The following is a 22,985-nucleotide window of genomic DNA, read 5'->3' as shown; positions in this document are numbered from 1 at the left end:
GGCTACCATAGGGGGAGAAAGAGTCGGCGCGTTCGGAGCCTCCCTCCTTATCGGCAAAGGACTTACCCGGTATACGCTCGGTCCGTACACTGATCTCCTTCAAGGTAATAATCGGTCGATGGTTCTGGAATACCATAATTTGAAGGGCAGAAAAGACCGAGTATTGTTTCAACTACCGATCAACCTGACGTCGCTGAATTCCAAGCGAACAGCTCTCCCGGCCTTATTCGCCAAAGCGGTAAGCGCCGCTGGTGATATGTACGCAGGACATGTCTTGTACGGCGCACTGGACGAGGGCACTTGAAATAGACATTCGCCGCATACACGCACCCACACCTACACGACCTTCATGTCAGAGAACGGGAATTAGTTGGTCTAGCCCTCAGCTAGCATGTTCGGACAATGGCTTACCTTCGACAAGCACCATTGTGAGAACACCAACGCCCGAATCCTGGCCACTTGATTACACACACCTGCAAGCAACAGGAGGGAGAAGCTCAGAGCGCGAATATTGCGGATCCCTGAAGACCTGAGGTACAGTGCAAGGAAATTTCCCCATGGCCGAACTGGTTCCGAAAGCGTCGGATGATACTGATATGAGAGACTCGGAGCTGCGGGGCTTTTTTTCTGAATCTCGGGGTGTGTCCTAATCAGATCTGGTAAGTTGACAGGCAAGAAGTTGATCCTATTGACATAGTTGGCGTCGGATACTGGAGGGTTGTTATGGGTACACCCTGCAACTCTACCCCTATGTCCTGCATGAACTCACAGCGGAGCACAAAAGGAATTAGACCAACTGAGCTTTGATGCTGAATTCTTTGGGTAATTAGCTGCGGTCGGACTAATTCGAAGGTACCGAATCAATCAGGAAGCGGCAAGATGGACACCGTCAGACGCGACGGATCGAAGGTGGTGACGGTAGAAAGGTGCGGAAACTCCGGGGGAACTGACGAAGAGGTTTCTTGACGGCTCGCAGGCCTGACAATCCGAGTGCATGAGCATTCGGGTCAAAGCGGGACCTGCTCCTGTATGATCAGCGACCTGCTGTCAGCTTGGCATCCTCAACAAGCAACGGACCCTTGCAACAAGTTTTGTTCCTCTTCTGGATCATGTCAGGTCTCTCACTGAAAGCATCGGCGCGGTGCCGGGAAGGCCAATTTCGACGAGGACAGGCTTCAGGTGTGTAGCAATCCCAGCTGCTCTGCCTCAAGAGTGAACAAGAGCTTTGCGTGGTATACGAGGAGTAGGAGCGAGACGATTCGAGACTTGTCTGGGTGATCGGAATGGTTCTAGAGCTTGACTTATCAATGCCAGCAAAAGGATGACAGTACTATGGGCATAACCTGGAATAACTCGAACGAGCTTACGTTGTAAGAACGGACCTTCGTACCACGAGGAAGGTAGCTGTGTCACACTATGCAATCACGGAGTGTATCTCATCTGCGGTTGCCGATGGCTGTGCATCACCTCATATGCACATGTCGAAGAGGTAGTCATTTTGATCTCGATAAAGCTCCATGACCTCACCGAGTTGAGTCAACCGCTTAGCCTAGTGCCCGGGATATAAAGTGGAGTCTCGTTGATCGACAGTCGAGCGTTGAGATCATCAGCCTTGAATCATGTTGCATATGGTAACGCGTAAGAGCATGAACTCGAATCATGTCAAACTTCCTTGATTATGAGGTGGTCTGATGACGCGGTTCGGAAGATTGAAGATGTAAATGGAAGCCAAAGAGGAGGGAGGAGGGATTGTTATGAGCCGGGAAGTTGCATGCACTGGGCACATGACTACTTGTACAGTACTTTGCAGTGTTTGACCACTGCCAGATCAGCGATGATAATGTACTACCTGATATAGCATATAGCCTTTTGGTCTTCCAACCACGCATTATAGTATTTTAGTCTGACCATTAGCAATTTCATGATGACATGAGTAAATTGCTACAAAGTGGATACCCACAAGTTGTGTCCCCGTTCCCTGACAACATTATAGACTAAATCGATTCGCTGGATGTCGTAGATAGCAGCGACCCTCTTACAGTACTATACCTCTACTACCCCGGAACATCGCATTGTATTCATTTCCTGAGCTCTGATCACCATTCCCTCATAGGTAAATACTGCTCCGTCAAGATGCATCACATGCGAACCTCATAATCCTTGGTGCAGAACAGCCTTTATGTTATGTGGAAAACAATTCCAAGCTCTATCGTCTTTTTCCCAGGTCAAAAAGGTAAGCCTGGACTTGTGGATAGCCCCAGGGATGCCTCAATCACTTCTATTCTCGAGCACGCGAGCAGTGAAACACTTATTTCCGGGGACTGAGTGAAGGCAGCTGATAAGGACGAAAAGGAGCTTAGAGGGTGATTCGAACAGACGAAATATCGGCTTGACAATCACAGGAAGAGCCACTGAGTTCTCAAGGACTTAGAATGTTCTGACTGGAAGTCGAGCGGAGATGTACTCGCAACCTGAATAGTTGGAGATTAAGCGTCAGTGTTCTACTTTCTCCAGATCATAGTGAAAGGAAAATGAAAGGAAAGAACCTGCGCGAATTCCCATGAAACAGAAACAGCTGCCTTTATACCATGGTCACTGAAGCAAAAGAGGAACACCGTGTTCGACAACTTTCGGTCGGCTGGAAGATGATGAGATGAAGATGAGTTGACATCTCCCTTGAGTGTGGCAGAAAGTGTCTGATCATGCCAGAGGATGTAGTCCAGGCATGTTCTTAGATTCTAGCAGTGTCATAGTCAGCACTAATCAATTCAGTCTCCACCAAGGACTGCCTGTCCCACTGGTGCAGATGATCGCAACACTTCGTTAACACTACTGTGGTAGATGAGATTGTGTTTACTGCAGCATTTCAATCCCAACTGTTGGAGGCAGTGACTGCTCAGTGAGAGAAGAGGCCAGAAGTTACAGTGAGGATGGAGTGAGCGGGAGAAGCAAAGCTTTCGCATTAGACTTGACTCTAAGGGGGTATAAGTGCTCGGCCTTCTCTCCCCACGGTCCCGCGGCCCAACAATAACTTCCTCCTCCTCACCTCTCTCCCTGAGCATCAAGTCTTCCTTCATCTGGAAATCTTCAACCAGCATTCGACGACGAGTTCTCTTCAACGTTTTCATCATCAGCAGCAACCTAATTACTCGCTGATTCCTCATTACTACTACAAATACAATCAAGGCCACAGCCATTTCCATCATCAACACCATGGTAAGCCAGCCTGTTCTTTGACCACCATCTGAAATCCGCCGGTACCATCAGCAGTCTATGATTGCTGAAAACAATAGGTCCGGGGCGATCATCTAACTAAAAACGGAGAGAAGGAGTGCGGGAGATGTCGGGAATTGGGGCACTTCTCGAAAGACTGTCCTCGTAAAGTGTTTTACAAAGGTCTGATGGAGCTCGTAAGTACTTTCGTCCACCATATACTTTTAAAGTAAGCTTTGCTAATGCATTTGTGCTTACAGGGACGTCAAGCCCTCAAGCGTGAACGAAAGCAGCGATACGAGTATAGAAAGAAGAAGGAGAAAGAGCACCGGGAGAAGAACATGAAGCAGGACGAGAAGCAGGAGAAGAAGAAAGAGAAACACAAGAAGAGAAAGGAGGAGGAAGAGAAGGAGAAGAACGTGAAGAGACAGAAGACGAACAAGAGCAACTAACGTCTGCTGCGACTTGCAGAGATGAATTCGCTCTGCTCAGTGGTTTCTCGATGTTCTTCTTTCAAACGGAGATGTCCCGTCGGTACTGTTTTCTATGGAGCTTCAATCATTCGCGACCTGAATCACTGGTCTGAGGCTTTTATCCGGATTGAAGTGAACTGGTTTTCTACCTCAATCACATTTTCCTGTATGATTGAGAGCGTCGGCAATCCTAAAATTGCCCCCATGAATGTCTAATGCTATGGACCCATATACAAAAGAAGCATTGAGAGCACTTGCTCTGAATGTATGGTACTCAATATCAAAATTGTTCGCCCAGCAGCGCGCTACCTAAGAGATTGGCATCCGTAGACCTGTCAGTGATCCAGTCTCAGGTGGCAAGGCATAAAGCTTACCTCAAGTGTCAGGATGGGTCCAGACACGCGAGTGCTGCACTGTACGATCAAAGAGAGAGCTGTGTATTTAAGTATTGCTTTTCTTTCGTAGGCTCTGATGGCAGTGCTGCGATACATATTTTCTGGTGGAGCGCGTGTGGTAGACGCTGCCTTCTTCTAATCTGTTCGGCCCCATCACACTTGTTCCTTCACGCGTCTATAGTTGTTCTTTCACACAATGTTCCCTTCGTTTCTGTGGGAAAATTGCGCCAAGCCAGTAACTAGTAGCGTAGGATGAGTGTAATGATACGTGGAAGGCCGTGGTCGTGCTGGCTTCTTCTAAGCCTCTACATGTCCCTGTACACGATTGTTCCTCCACGCGTGTTTATTTTCCCTCCAAACTGCGATTCATTCGAACAAACCGTCCTAGACGTGGACGTGCTGGGTGGGGTTCGCCTTTCTCTTGACCGCAATTTAGGATGCGAGAGTCTGCTCGGGACAGTGTGTTAGTTTACCAATCTCGGAGAGCAACTGGAACGGGGTTCACGTCCTGTTCAAGATCCCTAGCAGGTAATCGGGGTGGGCGAAAAAAGGGTCACGGTAGAGGTGCAGCCAGGATGGAGCTGAGATCTCAGGCTACACGAGGGATCCGCGTCGAAACATTAGACGCGTGAACAGGAGCCGTGGACGAGATTGCTTATCAATCCACACAGTAAGTTCAGTAACAGTTAGGATGATGAAATCGATAAGCCGGTTGCAAGAAATGGACGATAGGATGATAGCGCGTTGACAGCGAAGCAGCACAAGGATAGGTTGTGGAGTTGGAGAATTCAGGCGAACCTTTCATGCCGATGCATGCGCGAGGGCGCAGAAGCCAGTACTGGGGGCTGAACTGTTGGCTTGAAGGTCCAGGAAGATCCGAAGCCTTTGCTTTGCAAACACACTGCATCCTCGACTTATCACTAGGTACCTGCTGTATAATACGCTCAAGTACAATTTGATTCGTTGGCAACATTCAACGACGCTAGTCGCAGGTCAGCATCTCTTGAAACAAGAGCACCAAACAGTCGTGTTCACCAGAGATAACAGAGCGCGGAAGCAGTGTTGAGAAAGAGTGTGTACCTCCTTGCTCTCAATTAAAAGACCATAACCATCAAAACGCCCAAACGAGAACACGAGTCCAAGATATTTCAGTTCCCAGCTTCCAACTCTCGCTTCATCTTGGCTACCCTCGAATTTCTCCTCCTGCTGCTTCTTTTCTTTTCCCTCCTTCTGCAGTTCGAGTATCTTCTTTTCGCATCTTTCCAGATACTCCTCGTGCTCTCGCTTCAGGCGCTCGTGATCCTATAAGGATAACATATCAATGAGATATGTCTCAAGAGATTGGGTCAATGACCATTTGGTTACGGATACTGACAAGTTGCATCGAAGATTTATAGTCCGGGTTCTCGGCACAATATCGTTTGTATATGACCTGGCTCCTGACAGTGGGCGCACACTGGGCGGCCGTCATCAGTCTATTCGAAATTGCCCTTGGTTCAAAGTCCCGAATTAGCTCTCAATGGTACGGTCGGATGCTAGAATAGACGAGAGATGAGGAAAGACGATGTTACTCACCATGGTGGCAGCGAAGTAGCTACCGGAATAAAGTGAGAGAGTTGATTTGATAAAGTAAGGGGAAGGCTTTGAGGTTCTGGCTTGAGCGTGGGAACGAGAAAGGACTACAAGCTGAGCTGGTGGGAAAGAGAGTATTTGTACTTCCGATGATGGGCGAGAGGAAATCTGAATGAAGGCCCTGCTGCCACTTCCAGGTTACCTTACATTCCCTTTCACATATCTTGATTCAAGGTCTGTCACTTTTCAACATGAGACCGGAGTCTTCTGTCCTTTATATGCACGGTGCATCATCTTATAGCAGATGCTTGAACATGAATTCGGGCGCCTGATGATTCAGGCAGAAGCTGGACGGGGGACTGGTTCAACAGCTCGCGTCGCTGGACCCTGTCGTCGTGGCTGCCTTTTGCATTACACCTACACTGACTCACTGTTGAATGAAAATATTTATAACGAAGCAAGCTCTTTATTCTGTTCGGCTCTTATTATCGACTGAATGTTGAAGTTATCAAACAACAGATTTGTCCAGATCAGAAAGCCATCCCAACACCCGTCGTCGTCCATGCAGCTATTGCAACTCCGAAGGGCCTCTAAGGAAGAGTTGCCTCGAGCTACCCCGTGGAACTTATCTTAACCCACAAACCTGAAGCAAGGATAACAATCGAGAAGGCTTCAAGCCAGAATGAAGCTCATTGCTGAATTCCCGAGTCCGGGGACTCTTCTCACCACCGCTATCACGATGTCCACCTGCGGGAATTCTTCTAAGGGTAAATTTACATCGTTGGCCTACTACTGTGGTAGCCTACTGTTAGCGGGCACGGAGAATATTTTGATTACGTTCATCTGTACAACTATCGATGTTGATGGGCTAAACTGCCGTACTGAAAATTGTGGCAAGCCATGTTTCTAATCTGGTGCCAATTATCTAGGACCTGGCTGAGAACGGAAAATTTGATTGTGTCGGATGGCTATAGTGCTGCATAGTGTCACATCATGCCTAAAGCTGTGGGCTCTACGGAGCACACGTTTTCCGAAGGGGCAGGCTTTCAAGTCACGCTTTGTATTGACGAAGTTCTCCGTCCAAAAGCTTGAGATAAGTAAGGGCATTTGTCTTGATAGCAAAAGTTCCTTCAACATCCGGAGCTTTTCCCGATAGCAACCGGGGTATTGGGGCTTTATGCTAGACAGCCTATTATATAACCCGGGCAAATAGCCTCCCATGCTGAAAGACGATATTTGCAACATCGATCCAGCCGGAAGAAGTCAGCGACCACTCTGCAAGACGCAGGAAATCAGACCCACGTCAGACATTTTAACCTCCCACAAGGCGTCGAGCATCATGACTTTTTACAACGATCACCTTTCGGAGCTTGAGGAGACGTGCAGTTTAGGGTCTAACGAGACATGCGTTGTGGGACACGGCGACAGATACGTCTCAGAGTACGACGAGACATTCAATATGGAGTATGAGTATGACGAACCATACGATGTAGAGCACGGTGAGGCACGTAACTCAGGGTACGAGTATGATGTGAGAGACATCGGAGAGCACGATGAGCCATACGCCGAGCCATACGCCACGGAGCGCGACGAAACACACACCCTAGAGTACGACGAGACTTCCACCGCAGAACGCAACGAGACACTCGATCCAGAGTATGCGTATGAGACACACGTCTCAGAGTATGACGAATCATGTATTTCAGAAGATGCCTATGATGAGACATACGTCGGAGAGCAGGAAGAGACATACACCACAGAGCCCGAGGTCACCTGCAACCCAGAGTATACGTATTGGTATGATGATACCTCCGTCACCGGAAACGTCGAGCCATACGCTCCAGGACGGTTCAACAACAGATTCCTCGAAGAGCACGACGCGCCACCCAACTCAGAGTATGAGTATGACGAGGCATATATCTCAAACCAGGAAACATATTCCATCGAAGAAGAAGAGGAGACCATTCCCCCAACCTTCTCACCGCTAACCATCCGCGGGACTCGCACCGACCGAATTACCTTGGTTCTGCTCCCCATGCATGGCTGGCCCGATTGGGACTTTGTGACCTACCTCGTGGAGGCCCACTGGCAGCGCCAGCGGGATAACAACAACGCGTTAGATCCTACCAAGTCCCTAGGCGCTATCTTGGTCTTCCGGCTTCGCGCGCACATGCTCACCGAACTACTCGACAACCACCGTGCCCATAAGTTCGAGTGTAACGGGCAGGTTACGTGGAATTATAGGAGCCCCGCGTATCGTGATGCGCTGATTGCTTTCTGCCGCCACATCTATCGGGACCATCGCTTGCAGTTCAACGAGCAAGATACGCAGCCTCGGTTTTATGCGACTCATCGTCAGCTAGTACGGAGTAGAAGTAGAGGCTCATCCGCTTAGCTGGTGATTTGTGCCTTCAAAATCACTGAAATGAGAAAGGTCAAGATGGAAGGCATGAAATCAAAAGAATAGTAAACAATGTCATATCAAATGAATGGTCTCTACGACAGATGATTTCAGGTATATGCCATCGGGTAGTTCGGCTGCTGGAACGGGCGCAGCCTGCTGGGCCTGGTAAAGCTCTTACAGTCTGTACAGCATAGGATCTAACGACAGAGATATGCGAGGTTCCATCTTATGTAGTCTAGAAAACAAAGAAAAGCAAGAAGAATAGAAAGCAAAAGCTATCAATAGAATAGAGACTGCCTCACAGCAAACCATATAAAGCACAGTAAGTAGTGAGTGTCTTTCTTCTTCGCAAAGTTGTTTTCTCTTGGTGTCTATGTATCCTGACACTCATTTTTCCCAATCTGTTCATCTCTGGTTCAACAATGTTGGCTCATCTCAATCTGGGTACGGTCATGTCACAAGGCCTAGGCCTGATTAACAGGGCCATGCTAGAGATTTGATTGCACAATTATGGGTATGTCTTTAAATTTGTTCCGTACATACGACCACAGGGTGTGGAAAACAGGGCTTCCCGTCCGCTCAGCCGTACTTAAGCAACACGCCGGGAGGTTAGTAGTTGGGTGGGTGACCACCAGCGAATCCCTTCTGTTGTATGTTTTTGCCTTTTTGCTCAGCAAGCTATTTATAAAAACCTTGTCAGAGATTTTCAATAATAAATACTCGCTGTTCTTGGTTTTGATCTGCTGTAAGAAGAGCACCCGTGGCAGCTCCGATGAGCAGGTAGAATCGTTTGCGTGAGTGATGGGCCGCCGCCGGCGGCATTCCCAAGACAAGCGGTCAAGATGTTTGATTCCATGCAAGAGAAAACCCCCTCATCGTTCCCACTGCAGATTACTCAGGCAAGCAAACAAGAGACTCTGGTCCAGAAGAAGAAGAGCATATGAGGAGCGAAGGGTTCAGCCATAGAGTTTGGAAGCCAGTATGGCTCCAATATATGCACCTTTCTCAGCAATAGTTGCGGCGATCATGTATGACAAATTGATCAAATTGCCGGATGAGTCGTAGCCTTATGGGTGTGTCCCGATGAGGTGACAGGTGTTAGGATGGGTCATGCGTGCCACTCTTAATGACCCCTACACAACAATATGCAACTTTGGAGGAAGGTTCACCAGTTGTCCAATTTGTCCATCAGGGCTCCCAATGTGCCGGAGGATTGGTATTTCTCACACCCCGTGATTCTGCCACTGGCATGGCTCGGGGGATGATTCTGGACGCCAACGGTACCCTTGCATGGAACAAGCGGAATCGTTGAGGGGATTGAACCAGAGAATTCAGCATTTGAAGGCTCAGAAGTATCGAGGCGAGACATACCTGACTTACTGGATGGGGAATAATGAACTGGACCCCCCTGTCGGAGCAGGATACATGGTATGCAAGTCGTCTCCCTCTAACTGCAACACGCCAAGTAGCATTTTAATTCTAATTCAGCCATGCAGCTTGACAATTCCTATCGGGAACGGCATCAGATTCAGCCGGTTGGCTACCCAGCAGCAGACAAACATGAGTTCCACGTCACTCAGGATGGCACTGCAATCGTGATTGTGTACAGCCCCGTCTTAGGGGATCTGAGTCCGGTTGGGGGGACTTCTGGGTGGGTTCTCGACGGAATCTTCCAGGAAATCGACATTGAAACCGGAGCTTTGCTGTTCGAGTGGCACGCGCTTCAGCATTTTCCGCTCAACACCACCTTCCACGACCTCGACAGCTGTGGCCACAGGCGATGCGGATCGGACCCCTCAACCGCCTTTGATTTCTTCCACATCAACAGCATGGACAAGACCCCGACAGGCGACTACCTGATCTCCTCCCGCCATACCCACTCAGTCATCAGCATTGATGCCTCCTCGGGCGCGGTGCAATGGGTCCTAGGGGGATGCTGACCGAACTCGCGGACATGTCCGGGGGAGCTGCGACGGACTTTGCATGGCAGCATGACGCCCGGTGGCGCGTCCCCGACATGATAACCCTATTTAACAACTCCGCCAAGGCCGAGAACGACCGGATGCCAGAGGCACGGGGAATTGCCCTCAAAGCCGATGTCCCAGCCCACCAGGTATGGCTGCAGGCCTTCTACCGTCATCCTAGTCATCGCAAGTCCGGTTCTCGAGGCAATGTCGATATCTTGCCCAGTGGCAATGTTCTTGTCGGTTGGGGCCACAGTGCCGCCTACACGGAGTACACCGCTGATGGTACAACCATCCTCTGCAGTATGCATTTTAGCGCATTTATTCTATTCTCAGTGGGACTTACCAACTCCTATCGGATTTTCAAGGATTCAGGGGTCGGGCAGCCGCTTACAGACCCACCTGCAGTAGTAGTGGGGCGGCAGGTCTTTGTCAGTTGGAACGGTGCCATGGAGGTTGCGAAGTGGAGGCTAGAAGTCCTGGATGGCTCCGATCAGCTCACGTTCCATCCGGTTGTCACAGTCCCCAGGCAAAGCTTCGAGACGGCGATCGCTCTTCCATCTGGCTACGAAGCCAGCAAGTTTCGTGTGGTCGCTTTGGGCGAGGGAAATGAGGAGCAGGCAAAGTCACGGATTTTAGAGACTGATTCTTTGCCAAGAAGGTGCGCCACTCATCGTTATGTAATGACATTTGGTGTCGTACTAGTCGTCGCTAAAGCTTTTTGCTTATGCTAGTTTCTCGATTTCAAGGTGGATTCGCTCAAATTCAGATTCAACATCATCACTGCACGTCTAGAGATGAGACATCGTGGCCATACATAACTACTTATCACTTTCAACCTGCAGAGTAGTTTGGAGGCTCTCATACTAGTGGGTTTGTGTCGGCAGACGAGACTTCTCTGGGTTAGGGCTGATAAAGCCGTCCGGGAAAGCCGTCTTGGTCCTCTTTCAGACATCGCGAGCGGCCTTTGCCTCCTCTCCTTGAACAACATAGGTAATCTATGAGATGACTCTGGGTGGAATGAGACTCCGTATGCCTGTTGGGGTTTTCGTAATGTCCCCGGTGTGACCCTTCATGACCAATGTTTAGCTGCCTTGACGGTCGAGGAGCAGGAATCTGCCAGGAATGTTGGGTAGAGGATATATACTTCTGCACTACAACGCAGCTCAATTGCAGCCAACATCTGGAACCATACCACTGGGCTTATAACACACTGCTTCATGATGACATTGTTTCTTGAAAGTGTTGATACTAGACTATATTGGTATGGAATCTCGTTTACAACAAATATTGAATACTTACAGTGACGATTGAATCATAGACATAGTACGGAGTACAAAATGCGTTGTGCTCAAACTCAAGACAAACAAAAAAGCATGAAACAGCAAGCAGGGTCGGTAGCTCAGTGGTAGAGCGCAGGATTGCAGATCCCGAGGTCACGCGTTCGATCCGCGTTCGGCCCTTCATGCTTTTTGTCCTCCGCTCTTGCGTGTCAAACTGCCTGCTCTTGTCTTCGAGCCTTCGTCGCTCCGATTGGCTTGGTTGGTCGACACAAAGAACTTTTGCTTCCCCGTCCCAGTGTGCTGTATATTGTAGCTACCTCCGTTAATACCCGTCACCAACGCTGTATAGTGCCCGATGACTTTCAAGACACATTCCGGGTTCTTGAGGATGAATTGAGCTTTCATTCTTCAAAACCTGTCGCCCTGCCAGGCCCATTTTTACTAATCCGCATCTGGAGTAGAAGCATTGCTACAAGGCAAATTGTTAAACCCAATATGCTGCCTGCCCTGCATGTTGAGCTCACTCGACCCGAGCACGGCCGGCATGGCGAAGCGCAAGCGGAGTGTGGAAGGAAAGTCTTAGCGAGCACCCGATCTATACAACCACAACCATACACATATGCGCAGTTGACAACATAATTTAAAGGCTGGTTTCCTCCTGCCGATTAGTTTTTCACTCAATCCATACTCACCGACAAGATAACCATCAACGGCAACAATCCACATCCTTACAATGTCTTCCCCAGTCGACCTTCGCAACCCGGGCCGCCCAGTTCATGTGGGTGTTGTGTTGCTGAACACGTACGTGACCTGTGCAACTATCTGCCAATGCTTTCAATCCTAACATAACATGTTTCGATCTACAGTGTCACCGAACAACTCGACATCGCCCCAGTAGGCTTCTTCTCCGGCCTCGATCGCAACTTCCTGAAGGACATGCCCACCGAAATGGTGGACGATGAGTCCAAGGCCCAGGGGCTGGACTTTGTCTATCACTGGGTCAACGAGGATGGCAAGACGCCCGCCAAGCTGACGACGGGTATGAATGTATTGCCCACGGTAAGAATGCCCTTATATTCACACTGAATAGCATCCAGCTTACAACCTCGCCAGGACTCCTTCGCTACATGCCCGCCACTGGACATCATCCTCATTGGCGCAAGTAGAATGGGCTACAAAGCCAATGAAGCCGAGATGGCGTTTCTGCGCAAGAGCTACAATGATTGCACCGCCATACTCTGCGTATGCGGGGGCTTCGAGCCGGTGCTGAGTGCAGGGCTCATGGAGGGTAAGACCGCCACGGGACCGCGGTTCATGCTCCCGATGCTGCGTGAACTCGGGCCTGGAGTGAACTGGGTCGAGAAGAGATGGGTTCAGGATGGGAAGATCTGGACTACAGGTGCGCTGCTGAGCGGGTTCGATATGGTCGCTGCCTTTGGACGAGCGACTTGGGGAGACCGTCCTTTGGTCGATAACTTCATCAAGAAAGGAGGATTCCCCGAGCGCGACATTGATTACTTGGAGGGTTGATTTGATGCATGTTTGTGGCTTATGCGCATCGGGACTTGATGATCATTACATGGACGCTCATGAGAGGGCTGCGACGGCCACTGATCGTGTTTACAAGAGCTGTACCGCTACAGGAGCTTTTGCAGAATAGAATCTCTCTATTTTGTTCGAAAAGGGACTGAGATGCAAGGGGAAGTATGCGTTGTTCAAGCCGAAGTGCTTGATAATGCTTATGCGACATTCACAGACAAGGGTTATTGTATAAGAAGGATTCGGCAAAACCTTCCATCCGCAGGGCGGGTTGTCGCTTGCAGTTTCCCCCGCTTTCCGCCGCCTTATTAATACCCAGCCTACCGTAGCTATCTTAACTACAGTGACAGTGAGAAGTAGTAACCACAGCAATTGGAAGATGTCAACAGAAGATGAATATAGATTCACATGTCCTCGACCAAGAAGCACGCGAGCTTGCGATAAATGCAGATCACGCAAAATTCGATGCCTGCCATCTGAGCAACCGTCGAGCGCCTGCCGGAGGTACGACCGCAGCATGTCATCAACATCTGTCGGAGCTATACTAACGGAGAAAGATGTATCAAATTTGGTTACGACTGTACTCTTACCTCGAGCCACTATCCTACCGGCAATGATCATTCATCTGCAAACAACCCGTCGAAGAGCGGCAGCAGCGAGAGCCAGAATGAGGACGTAGTCGCCGCACTTTTCAAACACGCGCCAAAACACGGAGATCAATCGGTCCAGATGTGTGAGATGCACCGTCAAATAATGCGCAAGCAGCTACTAGGTGACGACACCTCCCGCGGTGCTCAGGGGACGAGTCATGGTGCTACTACGCCGCCTCCCACTCCAATCTCAACATCTAACGCTGAGTACAAGAGCCTCCGTGTCAGCATGAAAGAGGCAGATGAGCTTTTATCTCACTTCCAGTCGAAAAAGGTGTACTTCCCGTTCGTGGATGTACCGGATAACCTCACAGCCGCTTCCATGGCGAAAACCCGTCCCTTCCTATTTTTAGCGATTCTCACTATATCAACAACGCAGCGGCCGCTACTACAGAGAAAGCTCGATGAGAGATTCCGGCGGGTATTGAGTGAAAGAATTGTTCTTCAAGGGGAGAAAAGCCTGGACTACGCTCAGGGTCTGCTGGTCTATCTTGCATGGTTAGCAGACATGGGACTTTCATGGTGCGTGCAGTAGCTGACCTTGCTGTGGCTTAAGGCATCCTATACACATTCGACCATTGAACAATCAGCTTTTTCAGTACCTGCAGATACTTCGTAGTATGCTGTCTGATCTGCGGTTGGACCAGAAGTTACACGAAATGGCCGCGCGCAATGCCTGTCTCGGGTGCTATAACCTGTCCTCACTGTGAGCTGTCTTTATCTCGGACAAAGCCAAGCTGGCTAATGGTTCGTAGCCTTTCTCTTGGCTTTCAGCGACGCAGTGATTCCACGTTCTATGACAGTATGAAGTCTGCCATCGATGAAACCACGACAGAAGACAAACATCACAGTCATCAAACGTTGCTTTCCAGGACCCAGATGCTGTGGGAGACTGTAGGTCGAGCATCTGAGCAAGGAAGTGATGATCTTCCGAAATGCTCCCTGTCATTCCACCTGCAGATCCAGGACCTTGAGGGCAAGATACGCTTTGATGCCCCCGAGGCAGGTACGTCGGGACAGATGCCTGCAGTCAAGCATATTTGCTGACGAACGCAGCTTCGCTACGTATCTCTATACTGTCACTGAAAGTGGTTACAGCCTACCTCCCTTGGACGGTTCATAGGCCAAGCTCCAGCCATAGGTCATCTTCCGAGCCCTATGCACCTCAGTACCAACCAGCCGAACACTTGAAGGAAGCACGATCATGTTTGGCGGAGATTCAAGGCTTTTTCGACTACTTTCTCTCCATACCCCCTGATAAATATATTTACTTCTCCCTTAGGGAATGGTGTCAGCTAATCCTCACCATTAGCACTGCCTCACAAATATGCTTTCTGACTTATCCCTTCATGGATACCCAATGGTACGAGTTTCAGATCAAGGCCCGATCGCGAATGCAAATATACTTGGAAAGCCTCTTACACCGGATGTCGACCTTATCCGTCTCGAAGACTGGCGACGCCCCTGATATCTTTAGCATGTTTCAGTCGGTATTGGATGTCGTTCTGGAGACATACGCTGTCGCCAAGATCAACTCTCCTCTGCAGTCGATTTCAGATCACTCGGGTACTGAAGACACAGACTCTCCGAGTGTGGTTGAAACGAGCACGACATCCAGACGCTGTCCCATGATGAATGGGACCATCAAGCAGACGGAGTTCTGGGAGGCAGTACAGCAGAGTAATACCCTCTGTAGGGGAGGTACGGAAGCCAAAAGCAGTGGCCGGTATTCGGGGGCGTTTGGGGCCGGTATGGATGGACTGTTTGACGATGCTCAGGATTGGCCGAGTTTGTTTTCAGAATGGGTCAGTTTTACTTGAATCCATGATTGATTGCGTGCTGTATGATCCTCGAGACTCTAAATTGGAATGCCAAGGGTTACGGTTACCGCCTTCTATAGAAGATACATGGCACACCCGGAGCTTCACGAGTTCACATGACATGACTGGTTATTTCGGGATATTGTCCTGCTGTCGGTTCTGATGGCAACATTAGAGGGCGAATATCAATCTACAATAAGTTCTGGAGGTTGGAGCTGTAATATTCTATGTGACGTATTCACCGCAACCACGTCTACCTGCCGGCTGTGGCGCCGCACATAGTCGTTCCGGATACCAACATCAAAAGTCATATCATGTGTCGTTCTCCAGCTCGTAGTCGTTGATTTCCGAGTCACATCCGCCTAAAACGAGATTAGCAATAGCAATCAAAGGGCTTTCAACCATTTTCAATCGAGCAATGAAAGAGGAACATAGTAGGAAGGAACTTAGCCGCGTCTGTCTTCTCCTCGCAAGTCAAGCGAGAACCCCCTGCAGATAGCATCTTAGCTGCGTCTGCAACATCCTCACCCCGACGTTCATCACCAAAACAGGCACTGTGCGAAACTTTTCAAGGAGCTTTCCACAAACCATAAGCAGAGCCGCATACATTCCAGGAGACGTCCTGCTGGATGGGCTCGAGGAAGGACTCCTCCAGCAGAAAGTGCGAAACATAAATAGAGCTCCGACATCTTGACACGTCTTGTCGATCCTTTCATGCAAACCCCTCCATAAGGCGAAGAACTCCTGTAATCTGAAACACGCAAGCGTTCAAGCCTTCCTCACACTTAAACCCCTAACCGAACGCCATGGACCAAGACCGTTTCGTGGTCACGACCCTGGAGCGTGCGGGCATTCCCTACTGTGCCTTCGGGTGGACGGTGCCCGACGCCTTCGGAATGAACCACACCATCATTGACCTCATCGCCCAGCAAAGCCTCGACTTTGCGGGCTATGTGATCCCAGACCGGTACATTCCCAACGCCTATGCGGCCCTGCGCCGCCGCGGGGCGCACCCCTGCACTCTCGGCCGGGACTGCATCTCGGTGATCGGTTTCCTCCACCCCCCCACGGACATCGTGCACTGGCACACGCCCAACGAGGAGCCACTAATCCGCAACGGCGCCTGGCCTCGGCTCACTGTGCGCATCTATCGCAAGTCCATGTTCATGTGGCTCTTCGCGGACCCGCCACTTAACCCTCGCCCCGACGATCTCTACTACACGTGGTCCGACCAGATTCGCATGGCCCGCCGCCACCACCGTCCCGGTACCGGCTTCGTCATGCCAACTCCGGCCTGCTGGACCGAGGCCCTCGTCGTCCTGCATGCGCGCGACTTCTGCGAAAAGGATCGCTACATGCTGACCCGCCTCTGGCACCGCGAGCTCCTCCGCGTCTGTCTTCAGTTGCTGCAGCCTCTGCGCCAGGGGCGCCGCCCGCTACTCCTGGAAGGTGAGCTGGATCTCCACCTCGTCGGGGTCATCAAGGCGATGCGCGCCGCGCTGGCTGCCGGCGATCCCGACGCTCATTCCGACCTGGTCGATGCTGAGATTCGCATCGTGCGCGCGCAGCTCCAGAATGATGAGCCGCCTTGCCCTCCGCCCCAGGGGGTGATCTACGACCATGAGGCCGAGGTGGCTTGGTGGGAAGCGTGGGTCTCTGATGAGCACTCAGATGATGGCGGGAATGCTGACCCCATTGCAGACCCTAGAGTTGAAGAGATTGGTGTTGACGACGATGACGACGACGCTGAGGAAGATGAGGATGATGAGGAAGATGAGTTGTCCGAGGAGGCGGAGTAAGTTTCTCTATCCTGCCTGATCCTCAGAAGCCTCGCTGGAACAAAAACAGAAAATACCCAAAAAAAACCGCATGAGAATGGAGCACTTTAAGCGTGGCTAATTCTTGAAAAACACCACAACATGAACCACAACAAAAAAAAAAAAAACCCCTAATACAATAGAAAAAATTAGGTTGCCTTGAAGAAAGTTTCAATCAAATTGGTTACCACAATGACAGTTCCTCACCCCCAAGGCAAGTAATCCGATCTCCAAAAGAAATTCAAAGAACAGAGGCATGCAAGCTAATGAATGAGCTAAATAGTGCAGCTATAGGTATTCGGGTGGTGCATTGCAAGAAAAGCCTTTTTGACAAAGATCACTGTGTACGCACTGGTGTGGCTTTCTTCGCAGTCCCTGCAAGGCACATCCACATCCAACCTGAAATATTTCACCGGCTAGCCCTAACTCCACCATCTCTGAAACACATCCATCCAACCATGGTACAGCTTCATAGTAATATCAATCTCTTATGTTGTTAGATTGCATTAATCTCCTTTCTCCGCACTCTATATCCTCGTGCCACATGTCTCATGTGGGGACCGAAGATCCCCCAGCTCAGCACATTCACCACACGTTGGCATAACAAAGATAGATTGAGATAGAAAGTCCTTCTCCCTAATCACGATGTCTCTGAACTTCTTCCATAAAAAACCACCAACTCTCCAGAAACACCCCCGAACTCCCTTCCTTGCAGACCATATCCAACATGCTGCGAGATTTCCGCGCACTGAATCTGCTGATACTCACCTTCAGTGCCGTTTATGTCGTCGCTATCGGCCTCTTCACGATCAGTCTATTGAACTGCCGACCCCAAAAAACCCATCAGCCCACAGAATGTCGCAACCTTATCCAGGGCTATCGCTTCCGAGCACGCAAGAACTACCTCTCGCCACACCGCGCGCGAATTCGGCCAAACTCCCGACTAGCCTTCGTCTTTGGGATTGAAAACGCCTTTACCACCACAGACGAAGAGTACGCGACTCATTTTGCCAGAAACGCAAGGCATCTGATCAACCTCAAAGCACAAGTCTGGGAACGACTGGCCAAAAGGCTCCAATCCTCAGCTAACGAGCTTATCAGCACAGCGCACCGTCTCCACCTCGCCGACGTAGTCCAGTCCCTCTCACTCCGGATTATCCTGACCACACTGCTCAACGCGGAGCTAGACACTCTCCCCGACACCGACAAGCACATGGTCTCCCTAGCGCAGGCCATCAACCGCGCCTGGGTATCCTCCAAGAACGACGTCGACCTCATCGAATTCGCCCATAACCCCGACCTCCAAGCACCCCTCTCCGCCCTTTTCCCCACCTTTGAAAGGACCAACCCTCGTGATAACCCACTATGCTGGATCCTCCCCGGCTTCGGGATAAGTTGGCGTATCAACCTGCGCATGGTCCCGGAACTCCTGCTCAACACGGGCCAGACTCATCCCGACTGGACGGCCACGATGATTGCTTTCGCAGAAAACCCAACGAAGACACAGTTCGAAGCCCCGGGAGCAGACGACATCTCCGCCAAGGATCTAGTGGCGGGAGGATTGCGACTGTACCCCCCGACCAAGCGGATCTACCGCGCGTTCGAATAGGAGGAGAACGGTGCGAGACACTCGGAAACCTTCGCCGCGGACGTAGAGGCCTGTCATCTGTCGGTGGAGTCTGGGGACAAGATGCGCTAAGGTACAATCCGCTGCGCTGGCGGGCTGTCACGGGTGTGCAGAAGCAGGCGTACTTGCCTTTTGGCGGTGCGCCGTTTGAGTGTCCCGCTAAGGCGGTCTTTGGGCCTAGGATGATTGCGATGGGTGTTGGGATTTTGGTGGACATTGTGCAGGTGTGTAACGGTTGGAGGGTGGTCAAAAAGGATGGAAACGGGGTGAATGATGTGTTCTGGGGGGAGAGGTTGAAGAATGATCGTGGCTCGTATGAGGGGTTGTTTCTTGTTAGGGCGGCGGGTGGTGTCTAGTTCAGCTGATGGGTGTAGTGTGATCTTGGCATGTTAGGGTGGTCTCAGGGTTGCGTGTATGTGACCGTGTTTTGTTTTTTGGGGAGTTGAAGTGTTAACAGATAGTCTGATTCCAAAGCCTGAGTTTATTTTATCATGTGCCTTGATTGGAGTCTTATTTGAACAGTAAAGCATCTCTATCTCGCAGAATAGCAGCCGCACAGAGTAAGCCCTTCTGTTGATCCAACCTCCAAAACGAGACCAACAACCAGATGCAGTATTCCAGATATAGCGTCCAAAGAAAATCTGCTGTGCCGGGTCGTGGTGGATGGACATGCTGGGCTGTGCACGCATACGCGTCTATACCCCTGGCAGCACTCTCCAATCGACAACCTCAGCACTTTCCCCCTTGTCACCCACTCCTGGTCACTCTCCTGAGATAAAGCTGGCGACCAATAGTGTGCCACACAGCCATGACTCGCTATCATGGCTAGTGAGGCGCCATCAATCTATCCACAAATGACAACATCGCGCGGATGCAGGGGTAGCTGGATAGCGGCTGTTAGGACTTACAGTAGTCTCATAACCCCCCTGCAACTCGACAGCGGACAAGGCCGTGGCTGGGCCACCCTTCACTCCCAGCAATTTCTTGTTCTAACTTGGCGCTTAGGGGAAAATTTAAAGTGAGAAAATTCCCGCAATTCGGAGTGCGGATTTTCGCAGAAGCGAAGGGAATGATCTCACACACCCGGTACAGTACCCTCCCGCGACCAGAAGGGACAAATCGACAATGGGAAGAGTGCGTCATTTCGTGGGCGTCGAGAGCTCGGAGCAGCTGGCCTTCATCGATGAGCTTCAAGCGCTTGGGCTGAGTAGCACTATCAACCTGCCGGAGGTGAGTTCAATCACATGACAGTGGAAGTTGTGACAATCGCTCATGCCGACAAGCTGGTGGTGGTTGGCGACCAAAGCACGGGGAAGAGCTCCGTGCTTCAGGCCATCACCGAAGTCTCTTTCCCTGTCAAGGCCGGAACGTGTACTCGATTCCCAACGCAGATCTCTTTTCGACAAACCTCTGCGGCCAAGGAGTTCCCGATCAAGGCCACGATTGTGCCAGGACGGCAGTCGGAGGGTGACGAGGCGCTGCTCGCTCGCATCAAGGAGTTTGTGATCGAGAAGAAAGCGCTGGAGCCGGAAGACATGGCTGAGATTATTGAAAAGGTTTGCCTCTATTCACAGAACTTCCTTGACATGTATGCGAACGACTGATGTACTGTGTAGGCGACGGAGTGCATTTTTCGCGACCACCGCGGCAAGAACTTAAGTCTGAGCGATGCCACCCTGCGCATTGAGAGATCGGGTCCGGACGAGATGCACTGGACCATTGTTGATCTCCCGGGACTTATACGGAAGGATAACAAGAAGAAAGGCGCAAAGGAGGATAGAGTCAATAGGCTCCATGGAGAGACCGAGGATGAGAAGCGGATGAATGCTGCGGTCGCGTGGGAGCTGGCTCGGACCTACCTTGAAAACGAACGGAATATTGTATTGTAAGTCTGACCCGTCACAGCTTCACCAGGGTGACGCATGAGGCTGAGCAACCGACAGAATTGTTATGGACAACGTCGATGTCGAGCGACATCGAGTGTGGGAGGTGATGGAAGATCTCCCGGGGCTGGAACGACGCTGTATCGGCGTGCTGACGAAATGCGACCGCAAACAAGAAGGATCTGATAATTGGGTGTGTATCAATTGCTCTCCGCTACGGTGTACATGACTGATTATCCTACTGCAGATGATTCAACTTCTGCAGAATGGTTTGTCGACAGTCCCTCATCTGGACCACGGGTGGTTCGGACTGCGAAACCGAGTCCCCGTCGAAGCGCACATCACCGACGCGGAGCGAGACGAGCGGGAAAGAACCGAGTTCGCGAAGAAAGACTGGGAAACCGTGGCCAAGGACCGGACCGGTATCCAAGCGCTCATGCAGTATGTCGACAGGGAGCGACGGGCTCAGATCCAGGCCGGGATCCCTCAAATTGTGGCGGAGATCCGACAGAAGCTGCGCGAGTGCGAGTCAGACCTCAAACGCATGGGCGATGCACGCGACGAGCCCAAAGCCCAGCGCTACTTTGTCTTTCATTTCTGCAACGACATGCAGCGGATGGCCCAGGCGACGCTGCGAGGCCAGTATCAAGACGTGCCGTCTCAGGACCCTCGGATCATGCTGCGGTATGAGGTGCAACGCCGTCTCGACCAGTTCTACAAGGAAATGTCCGACATACAGAATATGCCATTGCCTTTCTCCGATTTCGACAAAGACCTCGCTGTCCTGAACTCGACGAGTTCGGACCCTGAGGTTTGGGAGGACATAGTTCGTAAAACCCCGGGTCTGTACGCGGAGATCTACAAAGAGGCGAAGATCAGTGAAGGCCGCAGTCTGCCCGGCGCGGTGCATCCGGATGTTGAGGAAAAGATCTTTCGGAGGCAGTCGACGCACTGGGAAGCGATTGCCCGACAGTTTGTCGACGATGTAAAGCAACTCGTGCAGGCCTGTCATGAGGTACTTTTCCGCATTGCCATCCCAAACAGCAAGGTGCGCTTGGAGGTGAGCCGCTTACTGGGGAAGACTATGGACGAGTGGCACAAACACATCGACACAGCCCTTGGGGAGCTCTTGGAAGACAACCGAGCGAGGCCGTTGGTGACTCGCAACCCGCAGTTGCTGTTGGACACGATCTCTGCGGATCAAAGTCGAGGGAGGATCCTTCTAGGTCAAAAGGCGAAAGCCACATCAGAGGATCAAAGAGCCAATGGCACTGACGACGCGCAGACAGACCGTCCACAGTTTATATCGACCATACTGAGCCAGGTGCTTTTTGTGCGTGCAAGACTTCAGTCGTACTACATGATCGCCTTGCATCGTTTTATCGATAATGTGGCCATGCAGGTAATCGAGCGGCATGTCTTGGGTCCAAAATGTCCGGTGCTGGCGGTGTCAGCCGAGACGTTTGCTAAGCTGGACGATGATGAGCTAAATGCTATCGCCGGGGAAGACGAGTCTGACGCTCGCATGAGAACCAGGCTGGAAAGACTGCGCTCCCGCTATACCGAAGCTCTTCGGAGATGGGAGAGGTTGAGAATTCTGTAGAGAGCCTTGCACTGCGAGTTTCTGGACTTTTCCTTGTGCTTCCAATTGGTACGAACTCTTGTTTGATGCAGAACGATTGCGGTGTATAATTCTTAGCTTCATAGTATTTATAGCTGCCAATCTCCGGAGGTCTTCAGTAACATGTGCCAACACTGACTCCGGTCATATATCAAGAACAAGATGCCAAGTTTCAATCACCCTGCTTTGCCTTGCTCAAGTACTAAAGCTCCTGCTGCAGTATAAAATCAGAATGGGATTCATAAGCGGGGTAGACGGTCTGTCCGTTCTGAGATTGAGGTAGAGCTTGGAAAAAATGACAATTTACGGTCAAAGCAAACCATGTGGAGCAAATGAAGCAAAGATAAAGAAATGATGAAGAACAAGTCACCTGACAACCAAGACACCGAGAAGCGCAGTCAATGATATGTCTTCCAGCAAAGAATTTGCGTTTGCATCCATAGAGATACCAATAATTTCGAACAGAGGCAGTAACAACAATGCTGCGTTTGCTCAACACAGGGTCAATTTGTGCCATTTCAAGAGTATTTACGGTATGATTCCAGAAGGGAAACATAGGCTCAGTAGCGATAAACAAATACCTAAGAGTAATCACAACCAACCCGATATGCGCTAAAAGGAAGCAGTGAACCGTGGTAGAGCAAACGATCAGTGCCGAGAACAAAGAGCCCATCAATGAAAGTGCCCCAAACTGTGCATTCACCAGGAGCAGATCCAGACGGAA

At 50.6% G+C, this 22,985-nt stretch overlaps 8 protein-coding genes and 1 non-coding gene across 9 annotated transcripts; all 9 read left to right on the top strand.

Moving 5' to 3' along the window:
* Positions 1–3,159: 3,159 nt before the first annotated feature.
* BO86DRAFT_439756 (uncharacterized protein) lies at positions 3,160–3,665 on the top strand (the record flags this gene model as incomplete). The annotated part of the gene is made up of 3 exons (XM_025676173.1): positions 3,160–3,216; positions 3,294–3,410; positions 3,474–3,665. Exons 1-3 carry the CDS (start codon positions 3,214–3,216, stop codon positions 3,663–3,665), a joined length of 312 nt encoding a protein of 103 aa, XP_025523757.1. The 5' UTR covers positions 3,160–3,213.
* Positions 3,666–6,992: 3,327 nt separating this feature from the next.
* BO86DRAFT_403282 (uncharacterized protein) lies at positions 6,993–8,048 on the top strand (the record flags this gene model as incomplete). The annotated part of the gene is made up of 1 exon (XM_025673926.1): positions 6,993–8,048. One exon carries the CDS (start codon positions 6,993–6,995, stop codon positions 8,046–8,048), a length of 1,056 nt encoding a protein of 351 aa, XP_025523756.1.
* A 1,135-nt stretch (positions 8,049–9,183) lies between these two features.
* BO86DRAFT_439752 (uncharacterized protein) lies at positions 9,184–10,816 on the top strand (the record flags this gene model as incomplete). Its single annotated transcript, XM_025676172.1, has 5 exons — positions 9,184–9,273; positions 9,393–9,485; positions 9,527–9,979; positions 10,048–10,646; positions 10,771–10,816. 5 exons carry the CDS (start codon positions 9,184–9,186, stop codon positions 10,814–10,816), a joined length of 1,281 nt encoding a protein of 426 aa, XP_025523755.1.
* Positions 10,817–11,412: 596 nt separating this feature from the next.
* Positions 11,413–11,484, top strand: BO86DRAFT_t267. Its single transcript has one exon. It is a non-coding gene; the product is annotated as a tRNA-Cys (tRNA).
* A 553-nt stretch (positions 11,485–12,037) lies between these two features.
* On the top strand, positions 12,038–12,834 carry BO86DRAFT_382603 (DJ-1/PfpI family protein; the record flags this gene model as incomplete). Its single annotated transcript, XM_025670816.1, has 3 exons — positions 12,038–12,105; positions 12,171–12,363; positions 12,418–12,834. The coding sequence occupies 3 exons, from the start codon at positions 12,038–12,040 to the stop codon at positions 12,832–12,834; spliced, it is 678 nt and encodes a 225-aa protein (XP_025523754.1).
* Positions 12,835–13,596: 762 nt separating this feature from the next.
* BO86DRAFT_412768 (uncharacterized protein) lies at positions 13,597–15,313 on the top strand (the record flags this gene model as incomplete). Its single annotated transcript, XM_025674679.1, has 4 exons — positions 13,597–13,991; positions 14,050–14,199; positions 14,249–14,499; positions 14,550–15,313. The coding sequence occupies 4 exons, from the start codon at positions 13,597–13,599 to the stop codon at positions 15,311–15,313; spliced, it is 1,560 nt and encodes a 519-aa protein (XP_025523753.1).
* A 720-nt stretch (positions 15,314–16,033) lies between these two features.
* BO86DRAFT_439743 (uncharacterized protein) lies at positions 16,034–17,253 on the top strand. Its single transcript, XM_025676171.1, has one exon. It carries the CDS (start codon positions 16,120–16,122, stop codon positions 17,110–17,112), a length of 993 nt encoding a protein of 330 aa, XP_025523752.1. The 5' UTR covers positions 16,034–16,119; the 3' UTR covers positions 17,113–17,253.
* Positions 17,254–17,744: 491 nt separating this feature from the next.
* BO86DRAFT_203643 (uncharacterized protein) lies at positions 17,745–18,943 on the top strand. The gene has a single exon (XM_025666764.1). The coding sequence runs from the start codon at positions 17,858–17,860 to the stop codon at positions 18,737–18,739; it is 882 nt and encodes a 293-aa protein (XP_025523751.1). The 5' UTR covers positions 17,745–17,857; the 3' UTR covers positions 18,740–18,943.
* A 796-nt stretch (positions 18,944–19,739) lies between these two features.
* Positions 19,740–22,657, top strand: BO86DRAFT_369791 (putative dynamin family GTPase). The gene is made up of 5 exons (XM_025670256.1): positions 19,740–19,987; positions 20,041–20,313; positions 20,374–20,642; positions 20,701–20,833; positions 20,888–22,657. Exons 1-5 carry the CDS (start codon positions 19,883–19,885, stop codon positions 22,241–22,243), a joined length of 2,136 nt encoding a protein of 711 aa, XP_025523750.1. The 5' UTR covers positions 19,740–19,882; the 3' UTR covers positions 22,244–22,657.
* Positions 22,658–22,985: the final 328 nt, after the last annotated feature.

The sequence above is a fragment of the Aspergillus japonicus genome (genome assembly GCF_003184785.1).
Source record: "Aspergillus japonicus CBS 114.51 unplaced genomic scaffold BO86scaffold_66, whole genome shotgun sequence".
Taxonomy (NCBI): domain Eukaryota; kingdom Fungi; phylum Ascomycota; class Eurotiomycetes; order Eurotiales; family Aspergillaceae; genus Aspergillus; species Aspergillus japonicus.
Note: the sequence above shows the minus strand (reverse complement) of the source record. Positions and strands in the feature narration are given on the sequence as shown.

Excerpts from the sequence above, each read along its gene's own strand:
- BO86DRAFT_203643 (XM_025666764.1), top strand. The coding sequence starts at position 17,858 with ATGCTGCGAGATTTCCGCGCACTGAATCTGCTGATACTCACCTTCAGT.
- BO86DRAFT_439743 (XM_025676171.1), top strand. The coding sequence starts at position 16,120 with ATGGACCAAGACCGTTTCGTGGTCACGACCCTGGAGCGTGCGGGCATT.
- BO86DRAFT_369791 (XM_025670256.1), top strand. The coding sequence starts at position 19,883 with ATGGGAAGAGTGCGTCATTTCGTGGGCGTCGAGAGCTCGGAGCAGCTG. Across the intron at positions 19,988-20,040 it reads GCACTATCAACCTGCCGGAG|CTGGTGGTGGTTGGCGACCA; the intron begins GTGAGTTCAATC and ends CATGCCGACAAG. Across the intron at positions 20,643-20,700 it reads AACGAACGGAATATTGTATT|AATTGTTATGGACAACGTCG; the intron begins GTAAGTCTGACC and ends AGCAACCGACAG.